This window comes from Oryzias melastigma, linkage group LG7 (assembly GCF_002922805.2).
Source record: "Oryzias melastigma strain HK-1 linkage group LG7, ASM292280v2, whole genome shotgun sequence".
NCBI lineage: Eukaryota > Metazoa > Chordata > Actinopteri > Beloniformes > Adrianichthyidae > Oryzias > Oryzias melastigma.
Window position 1 is genome coordinate 8,800,255 of NC_050518.1, and position 26,613 is coordinate 8,826,867.

The following is a 26,613-nucleotide window of genomic DNA, read 5'->3' on the forward strand; positions in this document are numbered from 1 at the left end:
AGCTTAGATATAATAGAAAAACATGCTAAATGTCAACCTTTTGAAAAGTACAAGCTACAATATCAACATTAATAATCATTAGTTTGTCAGAGTCATTTATCTTGGAAATTATTCAACCAGCTGTGGGTTTGTTGACACTTTTTGGTTTAAAAAAACCCTTAAAACATCAGCTTACGTTCATTGGACCGTCTGCAGATTTTTTTTCCCTCAGAATTACCTTAGAGCTGTAAATCAGGGAGTTGTTGATACCTGTCTAGTGCTGGAATTTCTGTAGTAATTGTGCCCAAGTGGTGGGGAGGGGTAAAGACAGGTGATTTCAGAGCGTTACTGCACTGTGATTAAGAGGGAAGCTTTTAGCACACACATTTCCTGAGTCTATTTTTTCAGGTGTGCCATTGTAATTGTGAGGATTTAACTTTGAAGCCCTCGCTATAGGACCTTTTGGCACAAGTAAGGAATTGACTGTTGTGCGTGCTGTACTTGCGTGTGTGTGTTTGGACCTGCTTGTGCTGCTCTGACTCCTGCGGCAAACGGCTGCGGTGGTGAAACCCATCTGTTATAGAAAAAAAAAAAACATGTTTTTCTCTGATTTGACTTCTCAGGACTTCCCGGTTACCTATAAGGAACCTTGAATATTTCATTACACATTCATAACTTTTTCTGCTGTTGCAATATTTAACTTGCTCTGACTTTACTATGCGCCGTTTTTCAAACTTTCACAACGTCATCTGTCTTCTCCCATTATGCTGTTTACTTGTTTTTCTCGACCATCTGGTCTAGTTTCAGTGCTGACTGAGTACTCAGCTCCACCACACCATGGAAACAAAAAGCTGTCAGGATGACAAAAAAAGTCACTTGTCACAAAATGTTTTATGCACTTCCCTGGGAGTATTGCAACAGCTCTCTCCACCTTTGCAAGTCTGCACAGCTTTTATTTTTGACACTACATTGGAACCAAAAAGAAGCTGGGATTAGTCTTTAATGATTTAGAGATAGTAAGATGGCGTCGCCGCACCTTCCACGGGCACACCTTTTGAAAAAGCAAGAAAGGACTGCTTCTCGGAGAGACACGTCGTCTCTAAGAGTTGTCTCCTTGCATTGTTGCCATAAGCAAATATGTGTTTGTGGGATGCCAAGAGGAGGCATATGTCAAACAAGTTTCAGGTAATGGAATGCAGGTCTGTTTGGAAACACCGGAGCGTCTGTCACTCTGTCTCTCTTTCGGAGCCATTAGTCCAGCACTTGTTGAAAGACTGGAAGATGTCAGCTTTGCATCAGATAATAGTGTTGAGGATATTGTTGTCAGAGCCAAAATACTGCTGACGCCGACAACAAGATCAGATAATGCTCTTTCTCATGATCGTGTTTCACTTTGAACACTTTAATTCGCGTGTATACTGGAGCTCTGAGCCCATAAATCCTTCTGATAGCTCTTTGTGGTCTTATTAAGCAAAGATGAGCCTCAGTTCAGAGAACACATGGACTTTGAATTCATTGTTTTGGTGTGACTTTAGGGTGACTTCATGCACAAACCAAGTTCAAACAACCCTCTTTGCTTCAACTTGTTTCTTTCACAAAGTTGCTCAACATAAATCACTTCAAAAGGCTGACAGATGTAAAATATAGGCACTCAAAAAGTCAACCGGAATGATCACGCTGGAGATGGATCAAGATGGCACTTTCCCCTGGCGGTGCGCAATGTGTGGATCATTAGTTGGGAGGCTGTGTGTGAGTTGCTGTCCTGTGCAGGCAACGTACTGGTTGACAAGTTTATGTTTTACACTTTGGTAGTGAGACTTATTTTTCCATCTGAGTGAACTCTGCACACACCCATGAAGTCATTTAATTTCCAGAAAAACAGAAGAAAAAAAAGCATCTGCAAAAGGCGTTTTGGAAAAATAAAAAATGAACTAGCTGTCAACGAAAGTACAACATTATTGCTTTGTGTTCCCTTTGACAGGAATACGATTCATCAACATTAAAAAAAGGCAGGATAGCACCTGAAACCAGGCTCATTTATGCGGAGTAATCACTGACGGTTTCTTCTGCTGACTAAAAAAAAACAGGGCTGTTTTTCTGGGTTGCATGGTGCAGAGCTCTATGAGATGCAATGATTAATAGCCCGTTTGACTGCAGTTCTTATTGCCTGAAGGGGCTTTGACTCTGTCACAACTCTTAAGGCACAATTGTTTTTTTTGCTCACTGAGGAGTTGAAACCCTTTGTTTGGCAGATAATCAGTCACTGGGAACCGTTTTCCCCCCTCTTTCTGCCTTTCTCGCTCCTGAATGATTTATAGTTCCATCTTTTTGTTGAAGTCCTAACTCCTCAACAAACAAGAGAATCTCATTCTCTTTGAGCGTGTCTCATCTTGTAGTGCTGTCTCCAAATTGCCAGCTTGATCGAGTACATTTTATAAGCCAGGCGAAATCGTGAGCTGATAAAATCAGCGGATTATCTCGGGAGAAAACACTGAACCTCATTCTGCTTCGCGGACTACCGTGAGACGGGACAGTCCATTATTTATAGGAAAAAATGGAAAGCCGAGTAAACTGGTAAACTGTTGTCCTGTAAGCCACAGACAACAGTGGAAAGTCCCTGCAGAAGCAGCAGTCACTGCAGTAGTCATGAACCCATTGCTGGCCCCGGTGCACTTTGCCTGCCTGCTACCTCCTGTGTGCCCCCCAGGCTCAAGGGAAGTGGGTAGGCCGTCCATGCCCATTTGGCCCTGGCAAACAGGGGATGAGGTCACTCCAAATTCCCCTCATCCCCTTATAGCCCCAGACTGGCTGGCGAAGTGATCATACCACAGGACCCAACATAAAACCTAAAATGACAGTAAAAAAGCTGCCGGGCTGATTTGACTCATTAAAAACACTGGCGCCAATTTTTTATTTTTTATTAATTCATTATTGTGTTTGGGGAGTTTAGTTCAACTTTAAAAGAGTTGTGCCGTTCAAAATCCTTTTTAGTTTTGCCCCTCATTTCAACTGGGTGAAACATGGTTTTTAAACTCATTTTAATGAGAACGTTTTGATGTAGAAACAGTATTCACTCGGGGAGAATACAAAAGTCACATGTGTTTTGGTGTTTTCCTTTCTATCATTTGATACTTTTTTCTTTCCTTTTTCGTTGCCAGCTCTGCGGACATTTTGTGCTGTCTTTATGGGAGCTAGTTGAGTTCACGAAGGAGATATCCAAAGGGGCCAAACGCAAGCCAAGCACACACTCTGAAACATACATGTCCATATTACCAGCTCAAGTTTTTTTCCGTCTCTACCTCTTGTCCTTTTAGTTGCATTGTGAAATCTTCTGTGATTTTTTTGTGGGTTTATCCACACAGTGGAACGTACGCACAGGGTCATAGAAGCAGTAGTAAATGGAAAATGGTCACACAAAAAATATGAGAGGGGATTCCGATAGTATTTTCGGCGAGAAAGGAGAATTGACAAAGCAAGACACAGAAGGAAAAGAAAAAAAAAATAAAGAAAGATGGCAGGCTGTGTTGGCAGGATGGGGGTGGGTGCCTATCGGCTGGAGCTCCTTCCTGAAACGTGGCCACCCGAGCCTGCCTGGGCCTTGGATGCACATGTGGAACAGTTTACTGTAATGGAACTCTAAATTAGTGGTGGTTTGAAGCTGCCTGCAGCAGTAGGGTGTAATTAACTGGCTCTGTTGAAAGAGAAAGAGCCAGAAAGAGGCAGGGAGGGAGCCAAAGCCCTGGAAAAAAGGCATGGGGCAAAAGAGTGTGTTTGTCTGTGTGTGTGTGTGTGTGCATGTGGGTTAAAGGGTCCTCCAACAAATGTGACATGTGATTTTTTTTCCGTGTTTGATCGCAAATGTATGTGTTACAGAGTGCATCTGAGAGAACTCTCTTTTCATGTGGGGCAGGGTGCGACCCCCTTAGTGCCCCCAAGTGCTCAGGCTCCGTCACTGACCCTCCTTTTCCCAATTTCTTTGTTTACACCAAATTCATCGTCAAGATCTTTCCCCTGTCATTTTCTCCCACACTCACAACCCACAGTAGTTCATTGGCTCTTTTTCAAAGTCACATTTAAAGGCAGGATGATCACACCACCCGCTTACGAAATCACTCTTAGGGCAAAAAAGAAAGCATTATTTTTTTTCTTTCCTCCAGATTCTTTAGAGGACATAAGTGAAGCCTTGTCCACTCCGGAGCCTGAATTCTCTGTGGTTATGTGAGGAGTCAAAGTGATGAGCAGGCAGCAGGAGGTTAGAGCCTGAATGTTTCTGTGGTACCAAAGCCTGACCTCAAGAGAAGATAGTTGGAAGTGACAGCATCAGTTAGCAATCAGTGGATCTCATTCTCTCCACCGACCGTCCCCCTCCCGCCCTCCCATCTTCATGCTCCGGACCCCGTGTCTGGGCCTCTGGTCCTGGGGGAAAGAGGCAAAGAGGTAGGCTGCTGTGCTAGGCTGGCAGCAGGAACAGAGAATGTCTTTATAGTGGAGTTCTGGTGATTTAAATCATATGGCATAGCCTGGAATCACTGGAGAAGTCTGGAAGCTCCTCAGAACTGCAGGAACAAGAGTTTCCTCTCTGCTACACCTCATCTATTCCTCCTTTTTCCTTAAACAATTTTTTATCATATATTTTCCCTCACTTTCAGATAGTTTTACTTGATTTTTCCTTAGAAAGAACATGTGTTTATTCTGTTTTATCAGTTTGGTTTGCATATGATTCTTCTTTTTTTACCCTCGTATTTCTATACGTGCACAAATGAAGTCTATCCTATTTTAAAAATAAAATTTAATGCAAATCTTGTGATGATTTAAACGCAACCACTCATTTTATCACTTTATTAATGATGATTAGAAGTTGTCCCCCTTTCTCTTCTGCAATAATTAGAAAACAATTAATTGCTTTGTCTCTTTTTTTCCTCATCAGAAAACCACCTGGATACACCTTCAAAAGAGGCCTTCCAGCCTTTTGGAATCAAAAAAGTTCAACATTGAGGACGCAAATTTGAACTTTGAGGATTTCCAGGCATCACTGGACCCTAAGTGCCTGCCACGGACCCCTGGGCGCTCCGTTGCTATGGCTGCCAATAGGGAACAGCAGGTGGGTCACATGACCAGCTTCCCACCTGCTGTCTACCCCTTTCCCTTCAACTCCATGAGAAGCCACTCCCCCTTTGACCTGCTGGCCAACACCAGCCTGTTTGGGAGATTTGGGGCTGACCTGCCCAAAGAGATGGCAGCTCTCTGTAAGTTATTTCCCTTTTTAAGTCTTTGCACAGATATGATATGTGATATTTTTTTTGAAACACAAATCAAAGTAAACACACAAAGCAGACCGATTATATTGATTTTTGTCAAACAGTTTTGACATAAAACAAAATATGGACACAAATTGCCCGTGATTACTAGTCATTTTGTGGAAACGGAAAACTTTACTGCCTGTTTGTGATATAAGATGAGTACCAGAAAAAAAAAAAAAGAAAACAGCCTTGCAAAGAAACCATAAGAAGAAAGTTGTCTTTCATCAATGCAGTGAGCGCTGCTCTGGTGGTTTCCTCGTATGCCTGACGCTTGCAGATGATGTGGTTATGACCACATACTCTGGCTCTGGCTTCCCTAGTGTTTGTGTGTGTGTGCATGCATGTACATGGGTGTGAGGGCAAGCGTCTGTTGAAGTTTTTGTGAGTCAGTCTGCATTAAGAGACCAAACAACATTCTTTTTTTCATAGCACGGTGCCAAGCATCAACAAATATAGCAAAACTGGTTACTTTCAGTCTTTTATTTTAAGAGTATGTGAAAGGAAAGGTGAAACTAGAATCCAGGCATGAACTGTTTCAGAGTTGCATTTTTAAACCTGACCACTTGGGGCGCTGATGTACTCTCAAACTCTAAAGTTAGAGGATGTACGGAGCACAAAGAGGAGATTGTTGGTGCTCCGCTGTGTTTTGTGTCTCTGCAAAACTACCCAGATTAGAGACATGCTGCCGACATGCATGGCTCATTGTTAAAAACACCTGTTTGTCTCTAAGCCACTAATCAACAACAGGATTCTCGTACAGGGTGCATCATTGTGCAAAGCCACTGCAGTAAAGATAGCAGATTAGGTGGTCAATGCGGGGGATAGAAATGCTAAAAGAGGAAAGACAGAATGGAGACTTTGTTGAGGTAAAGGTGAGGAGAAGTTATTTGAAATCTGATCTGAGCGCTCTGCTAAGAGGTGGCAGGTGGTGGTGGGTGGTAGATGGTGGAGGGGGTAATAATGGGTGTGGGTGGCAACAGCTGAGATCCTAGCCACCCCACCCCACCCATCTGTGTGCTCAGCCTTCCTCCTCTCCCCACTCCGCAGCATGCCTGAGCACCTCTTCAGCCTTTCACCTGTCAATCACTACCTTGCCCCTCCCTCCCCATCTCCTCTTTCTCACCAGCGATTCCCACCTAATCCTCAAGGTATTTTCACAGAACCAGAGTGCAAGGGAGAAAGAGCACCTGGGGGTAATGTCCCGGTGTGGTGGAATCTAAGATCACACCCTAAAGAAAAACACACACACACTCATGCACTCTTGCAGGCAAATAGGCAAACGGAGACATGCTCGCCACAAATTCCCTTCTTTTTTTTCTCAAACGCACAAACACATACAGAGTACGTCTTTCATCTGAGAACGAGAAACATTCCCCCTGATGCTGAGTAAAATCCCACCGCACTGACAGATGGGCCCTTTTTGGTTTTTATGTTGGCATGACTTAACAAAAGTATCAAAGCACAAGCTGATTCAGACTAACCAAATGCACCAGGGCTTCATACATGACTGTGGGATCATGTACAAGGTGAAAGAGGGCTGATATTGGCAGTGATAGACTGGTTAAAAGATAAAATCAAAACTCGTAACAGGTTTAGCACATCTTCATATTTTTATAGCATGCTCTTACAGCTTAATAAATCTGTTATTTCAATTCCATTTCCTGTTAGAACTGGTATGAATAGTAATCTAGACTTTCAATAAGGCAATAAACGAGTTTGATGGTTTTACAGCGACTTAGTGGTTTGGAGGTGAACACTTAATTGTTGTAGGTGTTTCTTGAGCTTGGATTTTCCTCAGGTTGTTTGGCTTCATCTCAAAATTCAAAATGAATAGATTTATTTTTAATTTCATAGGATTATTATGTTTTATATTAATCCTGTGCCATAAAAGCAGGGGAAAAATAATGTGTTTTTGAAGAATTTTAAAAATGATTTTTATGTTTGTAAATCTTACATATTCAGGATATTATTTCCAAAAGGCTACTTCAAAATAAAAGCAGGGAAAAGTGTTAACATTAGGACAACAATTTATTTAAAGGGGCCATACTATGATTTTCTTAAGTTCTTCAGAGTTATATATCCATATATATGTAAACTATATCCATATTATTGATCATATATTGCATTTGGAACACAAAAAAAGTTCCGGTTCAGGTTCAAGTCCTGAACCGGACTAATCTATGTAAAGAAAATGGTAAATTCGAACTGGGGTGGGATTATATAAATTCGCTTCCTCCTACTCCCTTTATAGTGATCAACTTGTGATTGATAATGTAAGATGTTGTTTTATGTATTATCACCTGATTGCTTAAAATATACCATTTGATTCATTCATTTATTCAAAACACACATTATTTATGAAATAGAGTTTTTTCATACCCGGAAGTAAAACGATTCAATCTCTGAGGCATCGCCTTTCACTCCCTGAGGGTGCCACCCACTTCATGACGTCAGGAAAAAGAAAAACAAAAAAAAAAAATAAAGAAAAACAAATGTTGATGTAGGCCTACATACTGTGCTGCCCGGGCATTTATGGTATCTCCAAAATTTGGTACAGACTGAATAGTAATGGCTAATGGATTCATTTTCCAGTGAAATTCAGTCAAAAAGCGCAGACAACACCAGATCCACATTTCAGGATTTATTGAAATGATGACATATAATCAAAAAATCCTCTTTGCTTTCATTCAGATCCATTTACCTTTCTGCCGGCCCTCAATAATCCACTTTTAAACCAGTTCTCCCTATTCGCCACTCGCTTTTTCTACCAGGAAATAGTCATCACCTTGTGATGTAAGCATTTGAGGACCAGCTCGTTTTCATGGGTAAGGGCGGGGCTGCTGTTGAGAGCGGTGGTTTTTAGAGGAATACTCAGAAATGTGTGAATGGATCAAAATACCGCTTTGGGGATTTTGATCCATTCACACATCTGGTTAGGATTGAACAGTATATTACACTTAAAAAGCTCAAAAAGTAGATTTTACATGGTATAGCCTCTTTAAGGAAGCTTAGATTAATTGTTTTGTCTATTAAGAACTTATTCAACCCTTTGCTCTTTTTCCAAAACTTTTCCCTTCTCCATTCTTTCACGCAGGATTTTCTCTGGGTATCCAGGTTAAACTGCAAAACTGCTGTTTTTATTTGGCTTTAAAACTTCCCATTGGAGTATTCCCTGACAGGGAATGTTAAAAGTCCTTTTGCTGACAAAGGTCTCATTCCTCACTCTTTTAAATATTAGTGGAAGACAGGAGACAGTGGTTTAGACATTCCCCAGACTCTGTTTTCTGCCTCCTCTTTTCCATGACTTGACTTTAACAGTCATACTTTTCAGGCTTAATCTGTATAAAATACTCATTATTGAAAAGAAAAAAAACTTTCCACATAAAGCTTATACTCCTTGTGTTCCTGACTATGCCCTCTCACTGTGCTTCAGAAAAACCTGCTTGTGTTGAATGGGAATTCTCTGCTGACCTGATGGAGAGCCTCTTATCACGGCACTCTATTCTGGCACAAGAGTGTCTTTACAAATACCTGCTTTGCACAGAAGTGGGGAGAGATGGGAGTTGAGAGGGATGGTGTCGGCTCACTGCTTGCAGGAAGTGACTGAAGCTTCAAGCTGCGGTCATTTGCTGCAACCGTCCCATCCGTGGAATAAATGGGAAAAGTGTTTTCTCATCCAATGGAGCTTCTGATCGTTCTCTAGGCAGCTGGGGCTGTTATCAGTTAATCCTTGCCATTATGAAAGCTTTTCAAACAAACATTTGGAAGCCAATTGAGGCTACTTACTATGTGATAACATCGTCACTGAGCCCTGAAACACCTCTTTAAGCTTTCACCAATCAGGAGTAGGACTCAGGCCCCAAAGGCGCCCAGAAGGTTGTTTAGAGAAGCTAGTAGGTCATTTCCTTCAGCTTACAAGGCCTGTTCTACAATCCCATATCCGTTACTTTGCTTGGACTACCCATACATTCCATAATTTGTGGGGCATGCTGGGTAATGGATGCGCAAAACACATAACTTAAAAGCAACAAATCAATAGAATGGAAGAAAAAACATGTAAAGTCTTGAAGAGTTTGCTCAGTTCTGCCCCTGGTGGACAAGTGGATTTTTAAGCAAAAAAAAAAAATATGCACAGTCAGCAACATTAGCATACTTATCTTATGTTTGTGCATGTGAGAACACTTGGAAATGTGCACAAACGCCAAAATGAACAGAAAGAAAAAATAACCATATGTGAAGTGACATAATTAAAACCAGTCACTGATTCTCAAACACACACATGCTCTCATAAAGAGGTCAAGTTGGCTCAGGGAGCTGTGGGAGTTGCGTAAAGAAGCCATTTTGGTGGGAATTGTGGTATGAGAGGGAAGGTGAAAGGAAGCCTTTAAAATGGTGGAGAGAGACAAGTGAAGACTTCTCTTCTGGGGGCTAAGTAGAGCACAAACAGCACATTGTACCACATTATTTATTTTCATAAGTGTTGGGTTTGAGCCAGCCATTGATGGAGATACCTCACTGGTACGTTGGTTTTTGTTTGGTTTGTCTTGTATTTGAAGAAAAAGAAGGATGAGAAGAGATTCATGTTTAAATGTGAAAACAAAATCTTACTACTGCTATTTTTCAAGTGTCGTACACACAGGAAAAAAAACATTTTATTCTCCATTTATGTTTGTGTTTTAACAGTGTTGTCACCATTTTTTTAAAGCTATTAGATGCATTTGGTCAAGCAAGTCTGCATGTTTTCTCTTAAATTGTTAGAACAAAGTTAGATGTGTCATATTCAAGTAGTTCCTGAAGTGACAGAAGTTGGTGTCTGGCAAAACCTACAGTGCAGTTAAATAAAAAAAGAACAGGGAGGGTCAAGTCAAAGATGGAAGAGGACTCTATTCCTGGCTGTTCATCTGGAACAAATAATCTGAAGTTGTGCTTATATTGTGTACATACTGTAATAATTTGAAGTCAACAACACAATCTCAAAAAACCTTTTCAAAGATGAGTATTTGTGACAAACTGTATCCATCTGGACCGCTCGGATAGGCTTCAGTCTTCACCTGACCCTAACAAATCACTGGACCCACAGTGTGAAATATAGATCACCTGCATAGTTTTAAATGATGCTTGCTCTTTAAAAAAAAGTTTCAACACCACATGTTTGTGCTGAAAAACCGAGGTTGTGGGCAGCCGGGAGACAAAATTGCTGCAATTTAGAAATAGCATCATTCTTCATCTCTGTTGACATGTGTGGACCGTAGCCAGACCAGCCCACTCTCTGTCCTGTGGAGGTGTGGTGTTTTGCAATGTCCAGAATGAGGTTTACTACTAATAATTAATTGGACAAGACATTCTCCAGATGTCAGCAGTGTTGTGACTTCACTGATGTACACACCCAATTAACAACATCTTCAACTACAATTGTAGATTCAGGGACAATGTGTGTTTTCTTTCTGTGGCTTTACGAGGTTATCTTGAGTGCAGACTGCAATTTCTAAGACTCAAAATTACTTTTGTACTGAATCTCTATAAGGATTCCTTTTCCCTGAATCTATTATGTACTATAAGTTTGCATTCTCTCACATTATTCTGACTTTTGTTGTAATATACACCTATTTCAGCCCTTTGATTCCAATTTAGTATTTAGAAACAGTAGTGGCATCATGATAAAAAAGTATATATTTATGTAATAATCACTAAATTGTATGTCATAAATTGATTACTTAGTTCACTTAATTTTTTTTGCTAATAAGCTGTAGATCATGGCTGCTCTATTCTGGTCTTCTAGATCTACATTCACATTGACTGTATAAGAGAACTGGACTGAGCGAGTGTGACATCATCCATAGAAAATGCCTTACCTACGGCTCCAGGGAAATGAAGCGAGTTCTGTCGCCATTTAGACATTACCATGTTGGAGCCAGATACAGTGATTGGATCAAACGGTCTGAGTCAGTTTCTATGGCAACTACTGTCGCCAATCATGTGTGAGCTTGTTCAAAGTCCACACGCCTACCTTGTAAAGCAGGCTTCGGAGAATCTGTCAATCAAAAGTTCAGCGTGGGAGCCAGCGGGCATGGCATGCTTTTGCTGAGGCGTCTGATTGGTCAGTTTATAACTTAAATAACTTGCAAAGAAAAAATATAATGGAAAAAAAATAGGATTATCAGGGATATGTTATAAAAGGTATCACAGAAAGAGTGGTTATTCTGAATAATAGAATGAACTCAAGGGGGGAGGGTTCACTCAGTCCAGTTCTCTTATACAGTCAATGTCTGTTTTACAGTTCTCCTTGCACTGCTTTTGCTGAACAGTTGACTCGGGTGTTTCAGGTAATCCGTAGCAAGAAGTGCCAGGAGAGCTGGAAAACAGGCAGAGCAGGACATCTAGAAGATCAGAATTTGGCAGCCCTGATTTATATTCCATTAAAAATGAAGTTTTGGTACAATAAATCTTCACTTTTACAGGTTTTTGAGATGCATTTTAATAGTTTATCTTATGAGAATAAGAAAATATTTTACTTGTACACCGTCCCTTGTCCTTCTGTTGGTTAGAGATCATAAATAGAAGCAGTTACCCAATGAATTGATATCCAACTGTGAGCATTACCCATGTGTATTGCCATTTTTTTAGGAATGTAATAATTTAAATTCGCTCATAATAAAAACAATTAATTCATAAATGTCAGTTTCTGCTGCTGTGACCATAATCTTAAAGCTACACATCAGGCAGGTGATGCGCATTCAAGAATGTGCCAAATGGGCATTCTTGAACGCGCTTTTACCACATGGTGTTCACACTGGACTGTCCTCGCCCAATGCTAGCACATGTACTCACAGTTGGAAGAGGCTTGGTTTAACTGGTTTCACTTTCAGCATATGCAGTGGCGGACATAGCAGATTGGGGGCCTCAAGGCAAGGCTACATCCAACTTCCCTCCCCACACCCTACTTAAAAAATGGCATAGTAAAGGACTATTTTTTATTGCCCTAGATTTTTAATAGCAATTCAGACACCATGATGTCTCTATTTTTTTTTTTATTTTTTTTTACAGCAAACCAGACGTCACAGATCACCAATACAAGCATTTTAGGGCAACTATTTTGAAACTATTTAAGAATCTACTGTGTCCAGATTCTGAAAAAAATAGTTTTTTAAACAAATAACACATAAATACTTTTTTTTTTCTTTTTGGCAAAAACTGTTCAAATTTAATGCATCTATTGAGCATAGATCCCCACTGTTTTTTTTTTTTTTTTTCAAAAAACACAAGTAAATTTCTAGGGCACTCACTTTTGAAATTATAGATTCGAACAGCACAAGAAAATGGTGAACGCACTATGTAGTGAATAGTGATGGAATTTTGACAGAGCCAGAGTCTCTCAACTGGTTTTGGACTGGAATATTCCATTGCTGCAGAGGAAAGGGCGTGGACAAAACACTTTTACATGATCAGACTTATGCCACTTCAGTGATTTATCTGTTCTATTTTAATGACAGAGTTAAATAAGGATTGGCGTAAAATGTATTTTAGACACTTTTATTAAGTGCTCTGCTCGGGGGCCCCAGTGTGCCCCACCTTTGCCTAATGCTGAGTTCGTCGCCTCTGAGCATACGCTCAACTGTTTTTTGCGTAGAACCGAAAAATTGAACGCAAGAGTCTTGAAAGTAAATGCATGCTTGAACTCGCGTATTCAAGCCTGGTGTGAACGTAGCATAATAGTGTAGTAAAAGTAGTCATGCTGGAACTGGACTGTTTGTGTGTGATGACAGTATGTGCAGGACTATGTCTTTAACTCCTTTCTATAATAAACAACTTTTATCTCCTTTGGCGACCACAATCCTCCAGATGTCAACACTCTGAGGCTCTCTGCTGCGTTTCTCTGGAAATCACTTGCTTTTATTATGTATTTTACCCAGTGCTGGTATGTAAATGGACAGAGAGGCTCACCCTCGTAGTTCTGACACTTTAAACACTCCTTTAAGGTTTTTTTCCCCTGAAGGTAATAGTGAGTGGAATATCTATTCTTCTCATAAAATCTACCTTAACCCTGCTGGCTTATTTACTCTAGAGCTCTTTGTGCTTTTCTTTTGCCTCATTTTGATTCTCTCGAGCTTTCACCTTGGATTTCCTCTCAGTGTCCCTCCCTTCAAGAGTGAGCCAATTTGATCCAAGTCCTGGAAACTTTTTGCAGCTTTACATGTATTAAGTGTAGTGAACCTGTGTGTGTCTGCATGCCTGTGAGGATGAAAAGTCAGCAAAGGTTGCTGGTAAGCGAGAGGCCACAGAGTGTATTACAGCTCTGACATGATGACAGATGAAGATTAAGAGGCTACTATTAAAAGTGGGCAGGGTTATGTTTTCAAATGGGCCTTTGTGAGCATGTCCAAGATGGAAAGTGTTCAATAGCAAGAAAGGACGGTTTGGTCTATGAGAAAGAGATGGGGATTCGTTTTGTCTTTTTGTCTGGACCACTATGAGATCTCTTTTTTTCCCAGATAATAGGAGTAGCAGAATGTCATGACAACATAGATAGAGGCAGAGAAAGGCAGAGTGGAAAAGACCTCTCTGAAAGATGGCCAAAGTTGATAGCTCTCTGAAAAGTAGCTCTGTTATGCCTTTGGTGAGACCAGCATGTGAACAGAGGCAAACATAGCCACTAATAAGTACAGCACTTTCTGTATTCTGCAAGAGTCATGCCTCACTTTTCTCACAATCCATGTGAGTTAATTTGTCTACATGATGTGAGAAAGAAAGTTATTTTTGTGTTACCCTGAATTAAACTGACAAAATAGGAAATCATATCAAACAACAAATAATTTGTTTGCAGGCAGAGACAGGGAAAGACCATGATGCGTGTTATATACTATGTTATTGGTTAAATGTGTGAAGTAATTTCGTAATTAAAGACAGAAAGACAGAGGGAACTGCTATCATAGCAGAAATAAACACATTATTAACGAATCCGGAAGATGGGCCAAGTTGGAGGCTTTTATTTATTTAGTTAAAGACCCACTTTAACACGTTCTTGTAGCATTTTTTGATAATGGAGGACATATATAATGAATTTTAACCTTAAAAATGCATTTCTGAGTATTTATCTGAGTAAATATTCCAAGCAGACAAAATTTTGGAAAAGCTTGTTGCTACAACAGCAAACCACAAGCTCCTGCTCTGCTCCATTCTGATTCATCCACTTGTGATGACTAGATCTTTGTTTTCCTCGTCCAACTGGCAACTGTATTGTTGGTTTGGGTTTTGAGGGGCTGTAAGGTTTAGTTTACATGGAAGGGTCAATCTCTAAGGGTCAACAGTGGAGAAGAAAACTCCCTTTATTTGGACGAAAAGGAGAAAAAAAAGTGAATATTTTGCTTCTCGTGGCTAGTTTCTAAATGCTGACAGTGGTAAATCCATCTGTTGTTGTTTTTATATATACATATATAGAAAAAAAACCCACAATTTATTGTTGGATGACTGCATATATTCCTGAAATATATATATTTTACAAGTGCCACAAATGGCTTTTGTAAGAGGTGGCTGGCTTGACTGTTAATTTATCTTCTAAGGAAAGCAAAAAAAGATAATTAATGGACATCTCTGAATAAATAACATAGTCACAAGCAGTCAACAAGAACATAAGTGTCAGTGATGAAAATATTTTAGGTTTATTTATACTCACAACCAGTGTTGGGACTGCATTACAGTAGCATATTATTATTGTTGTTGTTGTTGCAACCGAGTAATTTAAAGCATTACCAGCAATATTTTAAAACTATTTTACTCATTACATGTTCTGCAAGAGTTACAACAGATTTATTGTTCAAAAGAGTTTGAGTCAGAGGCCACGAGGTGGTAACGGATATAAAAGTGCCTCAAACAGAATCCATTTTCTGCTCACGATTAGTCACTTTAAGGCTTTTATTAATTTGACCTAAAACTACCAAATTTCCTGTTAGACTTCATAAGCTTAAATATGGTAGCATCTATTTTTCTGTTTATAATGAAAGTCACAGTAATGACCTTCTTTAAATAGATAGTTTTTCCTTTAGACTTGCTGAAACACAAAGCCCCCAGTGTCTCTATTTAGAATTGTGATTTTGATTTTTTTTTTTAAAAAAAGACTACATACACAAGACTAGGGATGGGTCCTCCAATTGTGCTTCCCACACTTTCACTTTACCAAAACCAAACCATATTATAAGGTAAAATAATTTGTGGTTAGATCATTTATGTTTTGCAGCTATTATTAGGAAACTGTCTCAAAAGTATTTCAGGAGTCGTTTAAGGCATTACAGATCTGAAACAGTAATATTGTAAAGTAAGAAATTACTTTTAAAATAACTCTAATTGGCAAACTGTGATGTATTAAAAGTAACTTGTACAATATATTTCTGTCAGAATTACACCTCATGAACAGTGAGGTACTAAAATATCTTAGAACAGTCAAATATTTTGTTGTGATTGTTCATCTGAAATAAAAGTGAACAAAGCAGATGCGTAAAGTCATCCAGTTGTGGAATAAGTTTGCTTTTCTTTGATGTGTTTCTTTAAAGACCAACTCCAGTAAAAATATGCTTTTGGTGTTTTTAACATGTTCAGCTGGCATTTTCCTCATGACAGAGGACGTATATTAGGAAAATTAAGCTTAAAATTGCATTTCTGAGTATTTATATGTTTGTGAATCAGGAGCAGATGCAAATAAACCACAAGCTCCCTGCGCTGCTCCATTCTGATACATCCACTTGTAGATGACTAGATCCATGTACGTCTACGTTTTCCCGTATCCGGTTTAAAACTGTCAAATGGACAGCTCCAATATTGCTCACCGTTTATGTTGCACCGCTAATGTTAGGTTGGGGATGTGAGGGGTTGTAGGGTAGCAGGAGAGTGTACTTATAAACAGACAGATCATGGGAAGTGGGGATGGGCCTACTGCTCGCTAACAGCCCCACCAACAATTCAAAGACAAATTGATTAGTATTCTAATCAAGTAGTAAAGTATATAGTCATTATATTAAAAAATAATAAAATCAAAACCACAATTCCAAATAGGGACACTTGGGGCTTTGTATTTCAGCAAGTTGTACCTCTAGAAGACAACACTGTTTTTTTTATCTTTTATTTTGGTTAAAAGCGGCATTATTATAATTAAAAGATCACTGGGACACTTAAAATAGATCAAAAGATGTTCAGAGTGGAACTTTTGATATGTATGCTTGCATGTGTAACCTTTGCCCTACTTTTGGCAAACGACAAGATCAAAATGAAAGATACTTTTCCACTTTGATTTTGCAATCCAAATGCAAAAGATGCATATACTTATCACAGTGAGCTATGACAACAAAACAATCTACTGTAACTTGAACAGAATAAATGCGTTGGCACTCTAGTTTTACTAAAAGTTGACCAACAGCTTCATTAAAACACACTTTCAAAGAAGATTTAAACAGGGAGTGGAAACATGTAAAAACATTTGAGGCCAGTGGGGCATCTTTTACTTAGAAACATAAACACACAGGTATATATACTGTATTTAAGCTTTGCTTTCTTTTTAACTTGAGTAAAAATGGCATGCCTTTAGATGGGGTTGCGGGTGAGAGTTGCACTGCATATGCAACTTTTCTGTAACCTGAATCTGGCTTTAGTGGGTGGGCAACCAGAACTCGTGTTTAGTGTCTCTATCATCACCAGCAATCTGTTTCAGCATGTCCACACACTGCACACATGCCCACATCAGAAATGGAAAAAAAAAGCTACGCATTCCTTTAGAGATCACCATGCTGCGTTCAGTGGAAAGGCTTTTCTCTATTACCTCACACAGTACTGCGTTGTTGACGCTTTGGCTGGAACCTGAATGAGTGTATACAGAGAGGAAGTGGCAACAATGTGTTGTATACGTCTTATCTGTAATCGGCATCAGAGTGTCAGACGGTAGTAAAGCCTCATTTTTCTGAGCAACTGCTGACATGAAAGATCCAGCTTTTGATCATTAAGTGTTTTTCTTTTTTGTCTTTTCCTCTAAAAAAACCCACAAAACATTACATGTGATTTAGATAGGTGTTCAAATCGCTTGTAATTCTCTACAATGTAATGTCATTGAAATCCACAGTAAACTTCGTCAGTTGGCAATTGCTAAAAATAAAAAAAGTATTTCCACAACCTTAAAACAAACACATTGAACTTGGTCAAATACAATAAATCACACAAATGCCCATAGGGAACTAAATGAAATGGAGACGGTATTTGCACAAACGGAGGGGTAAAAATTTTTGTTTTAAAGAAGAACGATGTGGAGACTTGTGAGCCACTGAGTCAGGGAGAGAAGGAGGGAGGGCAGGATAAGTTTGGGGGGAAAGTTAGTGGCCCTGTGGGGGTTTCTTCCAGAGTTCAACCTCTCTGGCTGGGGAAGGAAAGGGTAGGAAGGAGGGGAGGGTTGGGGAGGCAGCGACCGGCTCGGGTCTGCAGCAGTATGGACTCTGTGCCGATTAGATGTATTAAACTTTCTGTGTGAACCCTCTAGCCCCGAAAGTTTAACAACTTCTACAGCTGCTTGCCAATAAGTGCAAAACCTGTGGCGCTAACTCTCTGAGTTATAGTTGAAAACAATAAAAAGGATGGTCCAAAGTAAGTTCGGCTCTAAAGCTGAAGACAAACTAATAATTTATGAGTTTACATTGATTTTTCTGCAGCCCGTTGGTCCAAATAGAATCCACAACAAACAATTGTGATGCAATGAAACACTTGAGCGACATGGGATTAACTAGTTTGTGGTTTCCAGGATGAAGAATGAAACTAGCATGGGTTGGAGGGGGTGGACAGGAAGAAGAAAAAAGACAGAGTGTGAGAAGAATGCATGTGGATAATAAAAACATGACTGCAGGCAGTGATGATTTAATCTGAATTCCATCCACAGGCCAGGACATTTTTTGAATTATTGTATAAATCGATTCAGATGCACGAAAAGAAGGGAGATTCGACAGGCTGTTTGGCTGAAGACAAATAACTGTTTTTGTCGATGAGTCCTGAAGCAGAAAAACTATTACACATGTGTTTGTGTGCACCGTATACATTTCAGGGCTTGGTTTGCCTGCGCTTTCATGTATGTGCCAAGTTGGAAAAATAAACTTGATGTCTCAAGTGGGGGAGTAGGTCAATAAACAGAGTAATGGAAATCATTCTAAACAGTCAGAAACGTGAAAGCTCGGGGTTTTTCGCGAGACAGGAAAAAGCGAAGTCCTAGACAGAAGTGGTGGATGTGGTGGTGGTGAGGGCAATGTGTGTTTATGGGGAACGTAGCCAGCAGCACAGATTGACAGGAAATGGTGTCTTTTTTGCCTGCTGGGTTATACCACTTGCCTTGGTTTGACAGGGGGGGGAGACATATGTGCTTACAGACTCGTGTCATTCTATTTTCAATCATCTCCCACCCCGTCTGGCTAGCCACTCTCTCCATCTGCTGATCAACAGTTAAAAGTACTGACAGGCTTTTTAATTGACCTCAGGGCGACTATTGATTTCCTTTGATGTACAGTCTCTGTTAGCTCTTGTAAAAAAAAAAAAAAAAGTATTGTTCCATTCGTAGAAAGATAAATTATGTGCATTCCAAAGAAACAACTGTTTATTTAGAATTTTATGAAAAAGACTCTTGGGTAAATCAAAACTCCCCCCTCCCCTCTAATCTGCGCCTCTGCATCTCTTGCAGACGTTCCGCAGATGTAAATCACAAACAAGGTCAAGTGAACATGTGAGAAGTGTGTCCAACACATGGTGTGTTTGTATATTGGAGGCATTTGTCTGTGTAAATTCACTGTGGGGATTGTGCAAGGCAGCCCTCATTTGTCACTGCTGAAGCACTTCCAGGGGGAAAGACGGCGAGTTACTGCCCATCTTCTGTTCCCTCGAGCAGACAGAGAGGAGGGAGGGTTTTTTTATCCTGGCATCTGGTTACTGGGTTCAAGCACAGCACAATGTTCTGTCTCTGGCTGTCTTTCTGACATGCACACACACACACACGGCCAGTGGCTGAGCTTTAATATGGTTATGATTAGAGACGGGGGGCTCGGGGGAGGGAGGGGAAGGGGGCTCACATTTACTGCATAGAACTGGGGGAGGTGCAACGCAGAAACAAGACGGGAATCCTGATAGGAGACGGAGAATGTGGAGCTGTAGTATGTTACAAAAGCATAAGAAAAAAGTAGAATGAAAATAAAGTTTTCTTTTTCTGAGCAGTTCTTCGGGCTCTGCTGGACAGCCCCCTCTCTTCTCCCCCCATCTCTCCTCCCCTGGGTTTCTCTCTTCATCCCACCCTCTCTGGCATTCTCCGTGGCTCTCTCCGCCCCCTCTCAGAGTGCTATGCCTCGGCAGTTGGTTCGCTCCGCTGTGTCAGGGCTTCACTGAGCGCTGTGAGAGGCTGTTACTCAGGTCTGTTACAGCAGACGGGGAGCTGCTCACCCAAGGGTAGGTGGAAAGTCGAGAGTCACGCTCGGCCCAGCCCAGCCAGGCAGGAACCAGATCTGCATTCCAGCTGAGACGGGAAAGAGGGAAACTCGGCATTGGCAGGAAAACAAAGCACAGTGACAGTGGGAGATAAGTGAACGGAGGCGAGGGAAGGTCACTACTCCAGATAGCTGTTGCTGGTGTTGTGATCAGTGCGAGCAGGGCAGGACACAGGTAACTGAGCAGAATCTGACTCCAGGCTGCGGAGGGTGAGGGATAACATGTTTGACTGTATGGAGGCTCTGGGAATGGGCCCCCATCAGCTCTATGATGTCACCAGTCGTGGGGCATGCATGCTGCGCAAGGCGAGCCCCTTCTTTCCGAGGCTGGACCCCTTCGCCTGGACGAGCAGTGCCAGTGTTCAGTGTAAGTGAGGTCCTGTTTGATTTTTCTTGTGCGACACAATCATGCCAATCTTTGCCTACTCTGTCTCACACACAAACACACGCATGCCTTTTCTTGTTGCTGGCTTGTTTTCCCCCCTCTGGGCTTTCGCCAAGGGGCTCCTGTCACTGACTGCAGAGCGGCACAGGAAAAGACTGCGACAGACTGTCTCCTCTCTTTTCTTTTCTCGTCTTCAACATCCTACAGAACTCTTTGCTGAGATATTCCCTGTAGTTCTGTGTGTCTATTTGAAAGTGTCTGCCTGTGTTCCTATCTTTGACTCGTGAGGTCTCAGCCATCGTCTCAAGTTTCAGTGACAATATGAGCCACCTGAGTTTTGACCTGCCAGGAAATTCTTTCTAGTGAAAGGAAGAGGGAGCACTTTGTGAGGACACTTTTTCACTCATACTCTTGTTTTGACTGAAAGTTTAGTTTCTACTGACAAATAACAGTTTTTGTTTTTAGTTCAGATTCAGGTTTTGAATGGTGTGCTGCAGTCTTTCTTGGCTTACATTTATAACATGCCTATGTATGGAAAAAAGATGATGATATTGCTCTTGAGTGAAACGCCATGAATTAATAAGTAGATGAATTATTCAGTGAATAAATTCATTAAGAAATGGGAGAGCATACAAAGTCCTTAAAAGCCTCGGGATTCTCTGGCCAGCTTTCTTTGAATGTTTTTTGACCCCTAATTTTTTTCATTTGCATCACCAACCTCTAACTTTAGATGGGCCTCTGACTCCGACTCCACCCGTGGCCCATTTTAATGCACTGCTGTAGTTGTTTCCAAAGGAGAAGTATGGATGGATCTGAAATGAATCAAGAATATAAATAAACATAAAGCAATGAGGAAAAAATGTCTTCCTGTTGTTTGGAGGCTGCTGAATGTGAATTTTAGTTCCATTTTTTTTCTTTTTTTTTTGTTTTGTTCAGTTAGCCCATCCTGCTGCTTTTTGTTCCTTGTTACTGCCTCTTGGGGGGAGTCATCCGTCTTCATTAATCGTGAAGACACCAGCATTTCAGTGGCCGTCATGCACACTGGCTGAGCTTTAATGAAGACAGATGCCCTGTCATTGGAGGCTGAGGCCAGAGGGGAATCCAGCCAGCCCAGTCTGCTCTGCTGAGCTAGAGGAGCTCTAATGATAACAAGATCAGATTTGTTTATTTAATCAATCAGGCCTCTATGGGCGCTCCTTATAAACCATTCACACGGATGCATACGTTTAAAATACTGCACTATGGTTTTTGGGACGCTTTTTTGCCTGCGGGACTTTGTTCCACAAAATCAAAGATAAAGGAGAAGTGCTGATAAGCCTCCCCAAGGGTATGAGAGCCGAGTGTAGCAAAGCAAAGTGGAGGCTGGAGTGGTGTACTGTTTCAAACTCTCTCTGCCCGGTAACCTTTGTAAACACGGCTGCCCTTCCCCTTCGCACAAGGAGCCATAATGCCTCTCTTTACTGAGGTAGTTGGCCCTCATTGTCCTCATCAGGGAAGCTGATGAATTGATGTTTGAGTCTGATATCTCATTAAGCCAGGCCAGCTGCACAACAGAGGAACCTGCTCAACTGCTAATGCCACACTCCCGGAGACGGGCTCTATCCACCACAAATAAACTAGAGTTTGTGAAGACTCACCTGGCCTTTAAATGATGCGGACGACTCAACTAAAAAGTTGTTTTGTATTTTTTTAAAGAGAAAAATCTTTGCTAATTCAAAGAAAATTCCTCCAAATCCACCAATAAGCAAAAAGACATCTTGGTGTCTTTGCTGTAAATATTTTCCTTTTATCTGTGTTCTACCTCTTGACTGTTTGCCAGAGATAATCAGCTGACTGAGGAGTGTGTGGTCAGTTTTCCTGTTTTCTGTGCACTAGAGAGAGACCTTAATGTCAGAGGTTAGTCAGAGGCTACAGCCTGGCCAATGTCAGATCTACTGCATGTGTGGCGGCCTTGTCAACCTCCTGAAAAGGAGACCTTTTCAACCAGCTTGGTTTGCGTAATGCTCCTAAGTGCCTTATGCCACGGAGCTGGTACTACATCTGAGCTGCCCCACACATAAGGATAATGGACACTGATTTAGTCATATGTCAATGAGAACTGAATTAGTCAACTGCTAGGGAAGCCATCTGAGAGAGCCTATGCAGACCAATTCTCTCTACGTCAATGTTCATTTGCCTAGAAGAATGAGGCAATTATGTTTAGCAGTTACACAGGGTCAGAAAAAAAGAAAGTAATCTTTTGTCTCCAAAATAAATTCTTAGCTTGATGTTTCTGAGCAAAGTTTTGTTATCAGCCGGGATCCTGACAAATGGGAGAGCAGTGAGGGATTGCTGTGATGGTGGCGGTTTCCAGCGTGCAGCCACGGGCTCAGGCAGCCGCCTCTTTGTTTCCCCTTAATGTGCTTGTTCAGAGGTGACTTGAGGAGTTAATTGAAATGGGAGTATAGATCTCAGCTGTGGCGGAGAAATAAGAGCTTCCTGTGACCACTGGCACGTTCTGACCCGATCATTTTCTCCCCGATAGAAGTCCACAGTTATTTCATTATAATTACAAAAGATTCAATTAAAAGATTAGAATGCCTGGGGAGGGGAGGAGAATAGATAGGGTTATTTTGGATAGAAGGTGTGTGTGTGTGCAAGAGTGTAAAAGAGATGTTTAGTGCATCAATTATTTTACCACATACAGCAAAAAAATGCTTTTAAGTCACTTTTAATATAAGAAATAAGGAATTTAGTTTGCATTTTCTGTATCCAGTGCCAAAGTATTAAAGAATGTATGAAAGAACTTCTTATATTTTCTTAATGCCATTGCTAACAGTTGCTGTGAAGTAAATATTGACTAAATCATCCTCATTAAAAGTGTGAAAGTTATCACAGGATACTTTATGCAATACTGCTGAATCACTCTGACTTAAGTGAATATCTTAAATAGACTTATTTTTCGGTCTCAAAGCTTTCTTTCAGTTATAGTGGAGGACCTTTAATTGGCAGTACGGTCTATAAGTAAAGAGGCTCAATCTCCGCAGTTTCCCACAGTTTTCTGCTATAATCCTCTTTTCGTGTGTGGATTCTTCTATGCAGAGGTAAGAAAGTGGCAGCCAGTGTGAAAACCGTGTTCTGTTTAGGTATCTGTTTAGCTTGCGTTTGGCACTCAGACTACTGTGTCAAATCCAGAGACAGACAATGTGCCAGGCTGGATTCCTCAGGCCCGTGTTGGAATCCAGCTCTGCACTCATGGCAGTTTATAGCCTCTCAGCAACACCAGTCACACCACTGTAAATAAAACTCATCAAGCATCCCATGGAGACAGAAGCTGCCACCTTCAGGTTTTTTTTCTTGTTTTTTGAACAACATAACTAAATCCTTCAACTGGTATTTTTTTAAGATGGTTGTTTTCAGATTGTATCAGTGTTAGCTGAGAACTAAATCTGGATTTTTTTGTAGGTTTCCTTTCACAACTCTTTGCAGGTCACAAAGGGGTTGTGCCCTCTCCAACACTGAAGTCTGGCTTCTGCCATTGTAACTGTTTACTGAGAACAGCTCACTGGCTGCCAGGCACATTTTCTCCTAACAAAGGCGTGGGCAGTTGGCAAACTATGTGTGAATTTGTGTGAAGGCCTCTGGAAAGCATGCGTCTCTCTGTTTCACCGACATACATGTATTGTTGTCAGAAGGACTAATAGAAGCATTAGAACAGTATTGGAGCCCAACGTGAACAGAGCTGCCCCAGCACCCCCGTGTTATTGACTGACGGCTTGGCTCCAGTGTTGCTAGGGGCTCGCTGTTATGAGAAACGGAGGCCTCGGGCAGCCAGGCTGGGACCGCAGACCCAGACGAGCCCGACTGTCCGCACTCCGTGGAAGTGTGAATGGGTTGTGTTTACGCAGCCGATGGCGTTTGGCAGCGAGTGTTGAGCGGCTGGTGTAGTACAGCTATTATTTGAGCTGAGGGGTGAAGAGTGATGGAAAGGGTGGAGGGTGGGTGGAAGGAGGGGACGGAGGCCCGCTGGTGTTGTTTTTCCTTGAACATTAGTCAAATTCTGCCCGCGCGAGTATGCAACTGCCATGACCATCGTTCTGGTGACACAGCATTTGCTCATTTGTATATACTGGCATTAATCCATCTGTTTGTGTGCCTACACACTCATTTGTCTGTACGGGAGCCTGTGTGGATGTTTGGATGTGCGAGGTGTACTGACATGACAGTACATGTGCATGTGGATAACAGCTTGGGAGAGAGAGAGCACACATACAGAAGATTAAGAAGATGCAGTGGATTTTCTTGTGAACAGGAGTTCCTGAAACCTTTAAAGCAGTTAACAGATTTCCTTTTCTACACCCATTTTATTTTTGAAAGAATCAACACTTCATTGTTTGCACATATGGATATTTTAAAATGAGTTCATTTTGAATCAAAACAGGAGAAAACTGGTGGCGAGGAACAGTCAAAGCATACATGGTTACTACTAACACAACGTTGGTCTAGTTAGTGGTTCAGTGGGCCTCTGCTATGGATGTTTTGCTCTGGATCTGACACAAGAAGGGCATTATCACAGACACATGACACACGCTCACGAGCAGGCATGCACTGACACAGAATAAAAGCACACGCTCTTTGGTGGCCACAAACAAATGGATAATGTCTCCACTGTAGCAAGGACCTGTGACCTAAAGAGAGCAGCAACTGACATGTAGCCTTGGGTTTTGCTGCATGATATGTCAGAAAAAAAGTCACACAATTAGACAGCAAACAGTCTAGAAGATAGACTCCTTCAAATATGCTTGTTTTTGGTGCAGGACAGGGTTAAAGAACTGAGTGAACAAGCCACCAACCATGCCCTTCTCAGACATCTATTTGTGCTCACTGATAGTAAATACCCAAATGCGTCACAATTTCTTCACATGTTCGTCTTACATGTAACTTCCGTCAGCAGCACCTCACAAAAGGAAATGAATCACTGTGTAGCTTAAATGCAAGTGTCTCGTCTGTGCTCTGACAGGCTCCGCCCCGTCTCAGAGTTGGGCAACCGGTTGGCAGTTGGTTGCCAAGCAAAAGTGGAAAAACTCCCAGATGCGTCATTGTTTCAGTCCGCCACTCAAAGCAAAAGTTTCTCAGAGTGTGTTTTACATGTGACAGGACTCTGGATTTTTGTGCCATTTTAGAGGGACTGCCACCCTCCAAAAGTCATGTCATGTGGAGTACAGACTGTTTCTTCTATGTCATTTGTAGTTTTGAGACTCTATTTTAAGATTTTTTCTGGGTTCTGATAGAATCAGTAAAGGTTAAGCTCTGTAAAATAAGATAAGTTGCTTCATGTTAAAAGTGGGTGACTCAGGTTTAACAAAAACAACAGCAAGAGGAACTTTGTCTGCAACACCTTCTGCGCAAACATGTACACGTTGTGTAAGAATGAGCTGTCGCTTGGTTTGCTTGCTCTGGCCTGCAGTGCTTCGCCAAAGTGCTAGAGTGAATAGTACTGTTGTTGTTTATGTTATCCTCCTTTCCCCTGACTTCCTCTGACAGAGTGGGGCTGCAGCCATGGCTGGGCTACTTCTACTTTTGGAGGTTTCTATTGTTGTAGGGAGGAAGCAATAGCAATTGAACGAGTGCTAGTGGCCTTGCCAGAGACAGACAGGTGAGAGGCAGGCTACAGATGGTGAGAGGAAGTCTGGGAGGACAAGAAACAACCCAAAGATCAAAGACTCAGGGTTTCCCTCGATGACTATTCTCTCCCCACCATGCCTGTCTGCTTCCTTGCCTTCCCGTGCATTGTTCTGTCTTTTCGAGATGATCAATGGACGGGAGTTGTGCTGGGCTGGCCCGGTTTGGGTTCATGTCTCAGTCACTGCAGGTGAGTTGTCTTCTGGTGGGCAGATGAAGAGTCAGCTGGGGCTCACAGCAGGGATGAGTGGGCATATTTTTTCCGCAGCTCTGGACTTAACCGTCCCCTCTTTTCCTGCATTCGTCATACATGGCAGCTGACACAAAGCCTTTCACTTTAACTGCATTTCCTTGATTTTCACCCTCTTTTTAAGACCTCCTTCCTGAGGCTTTGTACAAGGGCGTTTTTAAGGGAAACTTTATTTGCCGGGTTCATAGAGGACAGGCAGGTTGTTTGAAGCCAACTTGTGTGTTTTTTTTTTGGTTTACAGGGTTGTGGGGTGAAGAAAAAAAAAGGAGTGTGTGTGTATGTGTGTGTGTGAGGGTGCCGGCTGCCAAATGTTGGCTTGGCTGACTCCATCAAGAAAATATCAAAAGACCCTTTATGAGGTGCTGTAAAGAAGAAAGGGTGTTAAGAGAGCACCACTAGACAGCAGGGGTAATTCCACTTTTTAGAAATCTGCTTTGAGGATACGTGTTTATTCCACCTGCTGCTTTTAATACTCCACTTTTTCTTTAGGGGGGAGGCCATATGAGTTGTGTGTAGGCAGCAGTGTGTGTTACAACACATTGTTTCACGCCC

General features: G+C 41.4%; 1 protein-coding gene across 3 annotated transcripts in view; it reads left to right on the forward strand.

The window, feature by feature from the left end:
• rarga (retinoic acid receptor gamma a) overlaps nt 1-26,613 on the forward strand; it is a 42,651-nt gene that overhangs the window by 6,382 nt on the left and 9,656 nt on the right. For 2 of the 3 annotated variants that reach the window (XM_024293248.2, XM_024293250.2), the window contains exon 2: nt 4,907-5,225. In XM_024293248.2, coding sequence (XP_024149016.1) covers nt 5,057-5,225 — 169 coding nt within the window. In that variant the 5' untranslated portion in view covers nt 4,907-5,056. Of the gene's footprint in view, nt 1-4,906; nt 5,226-19,618; nt 20,133-26,613 lie in introns of those variants that run through there. The other variant, XM_024293253.2, reaches the window with a different exon arrangement.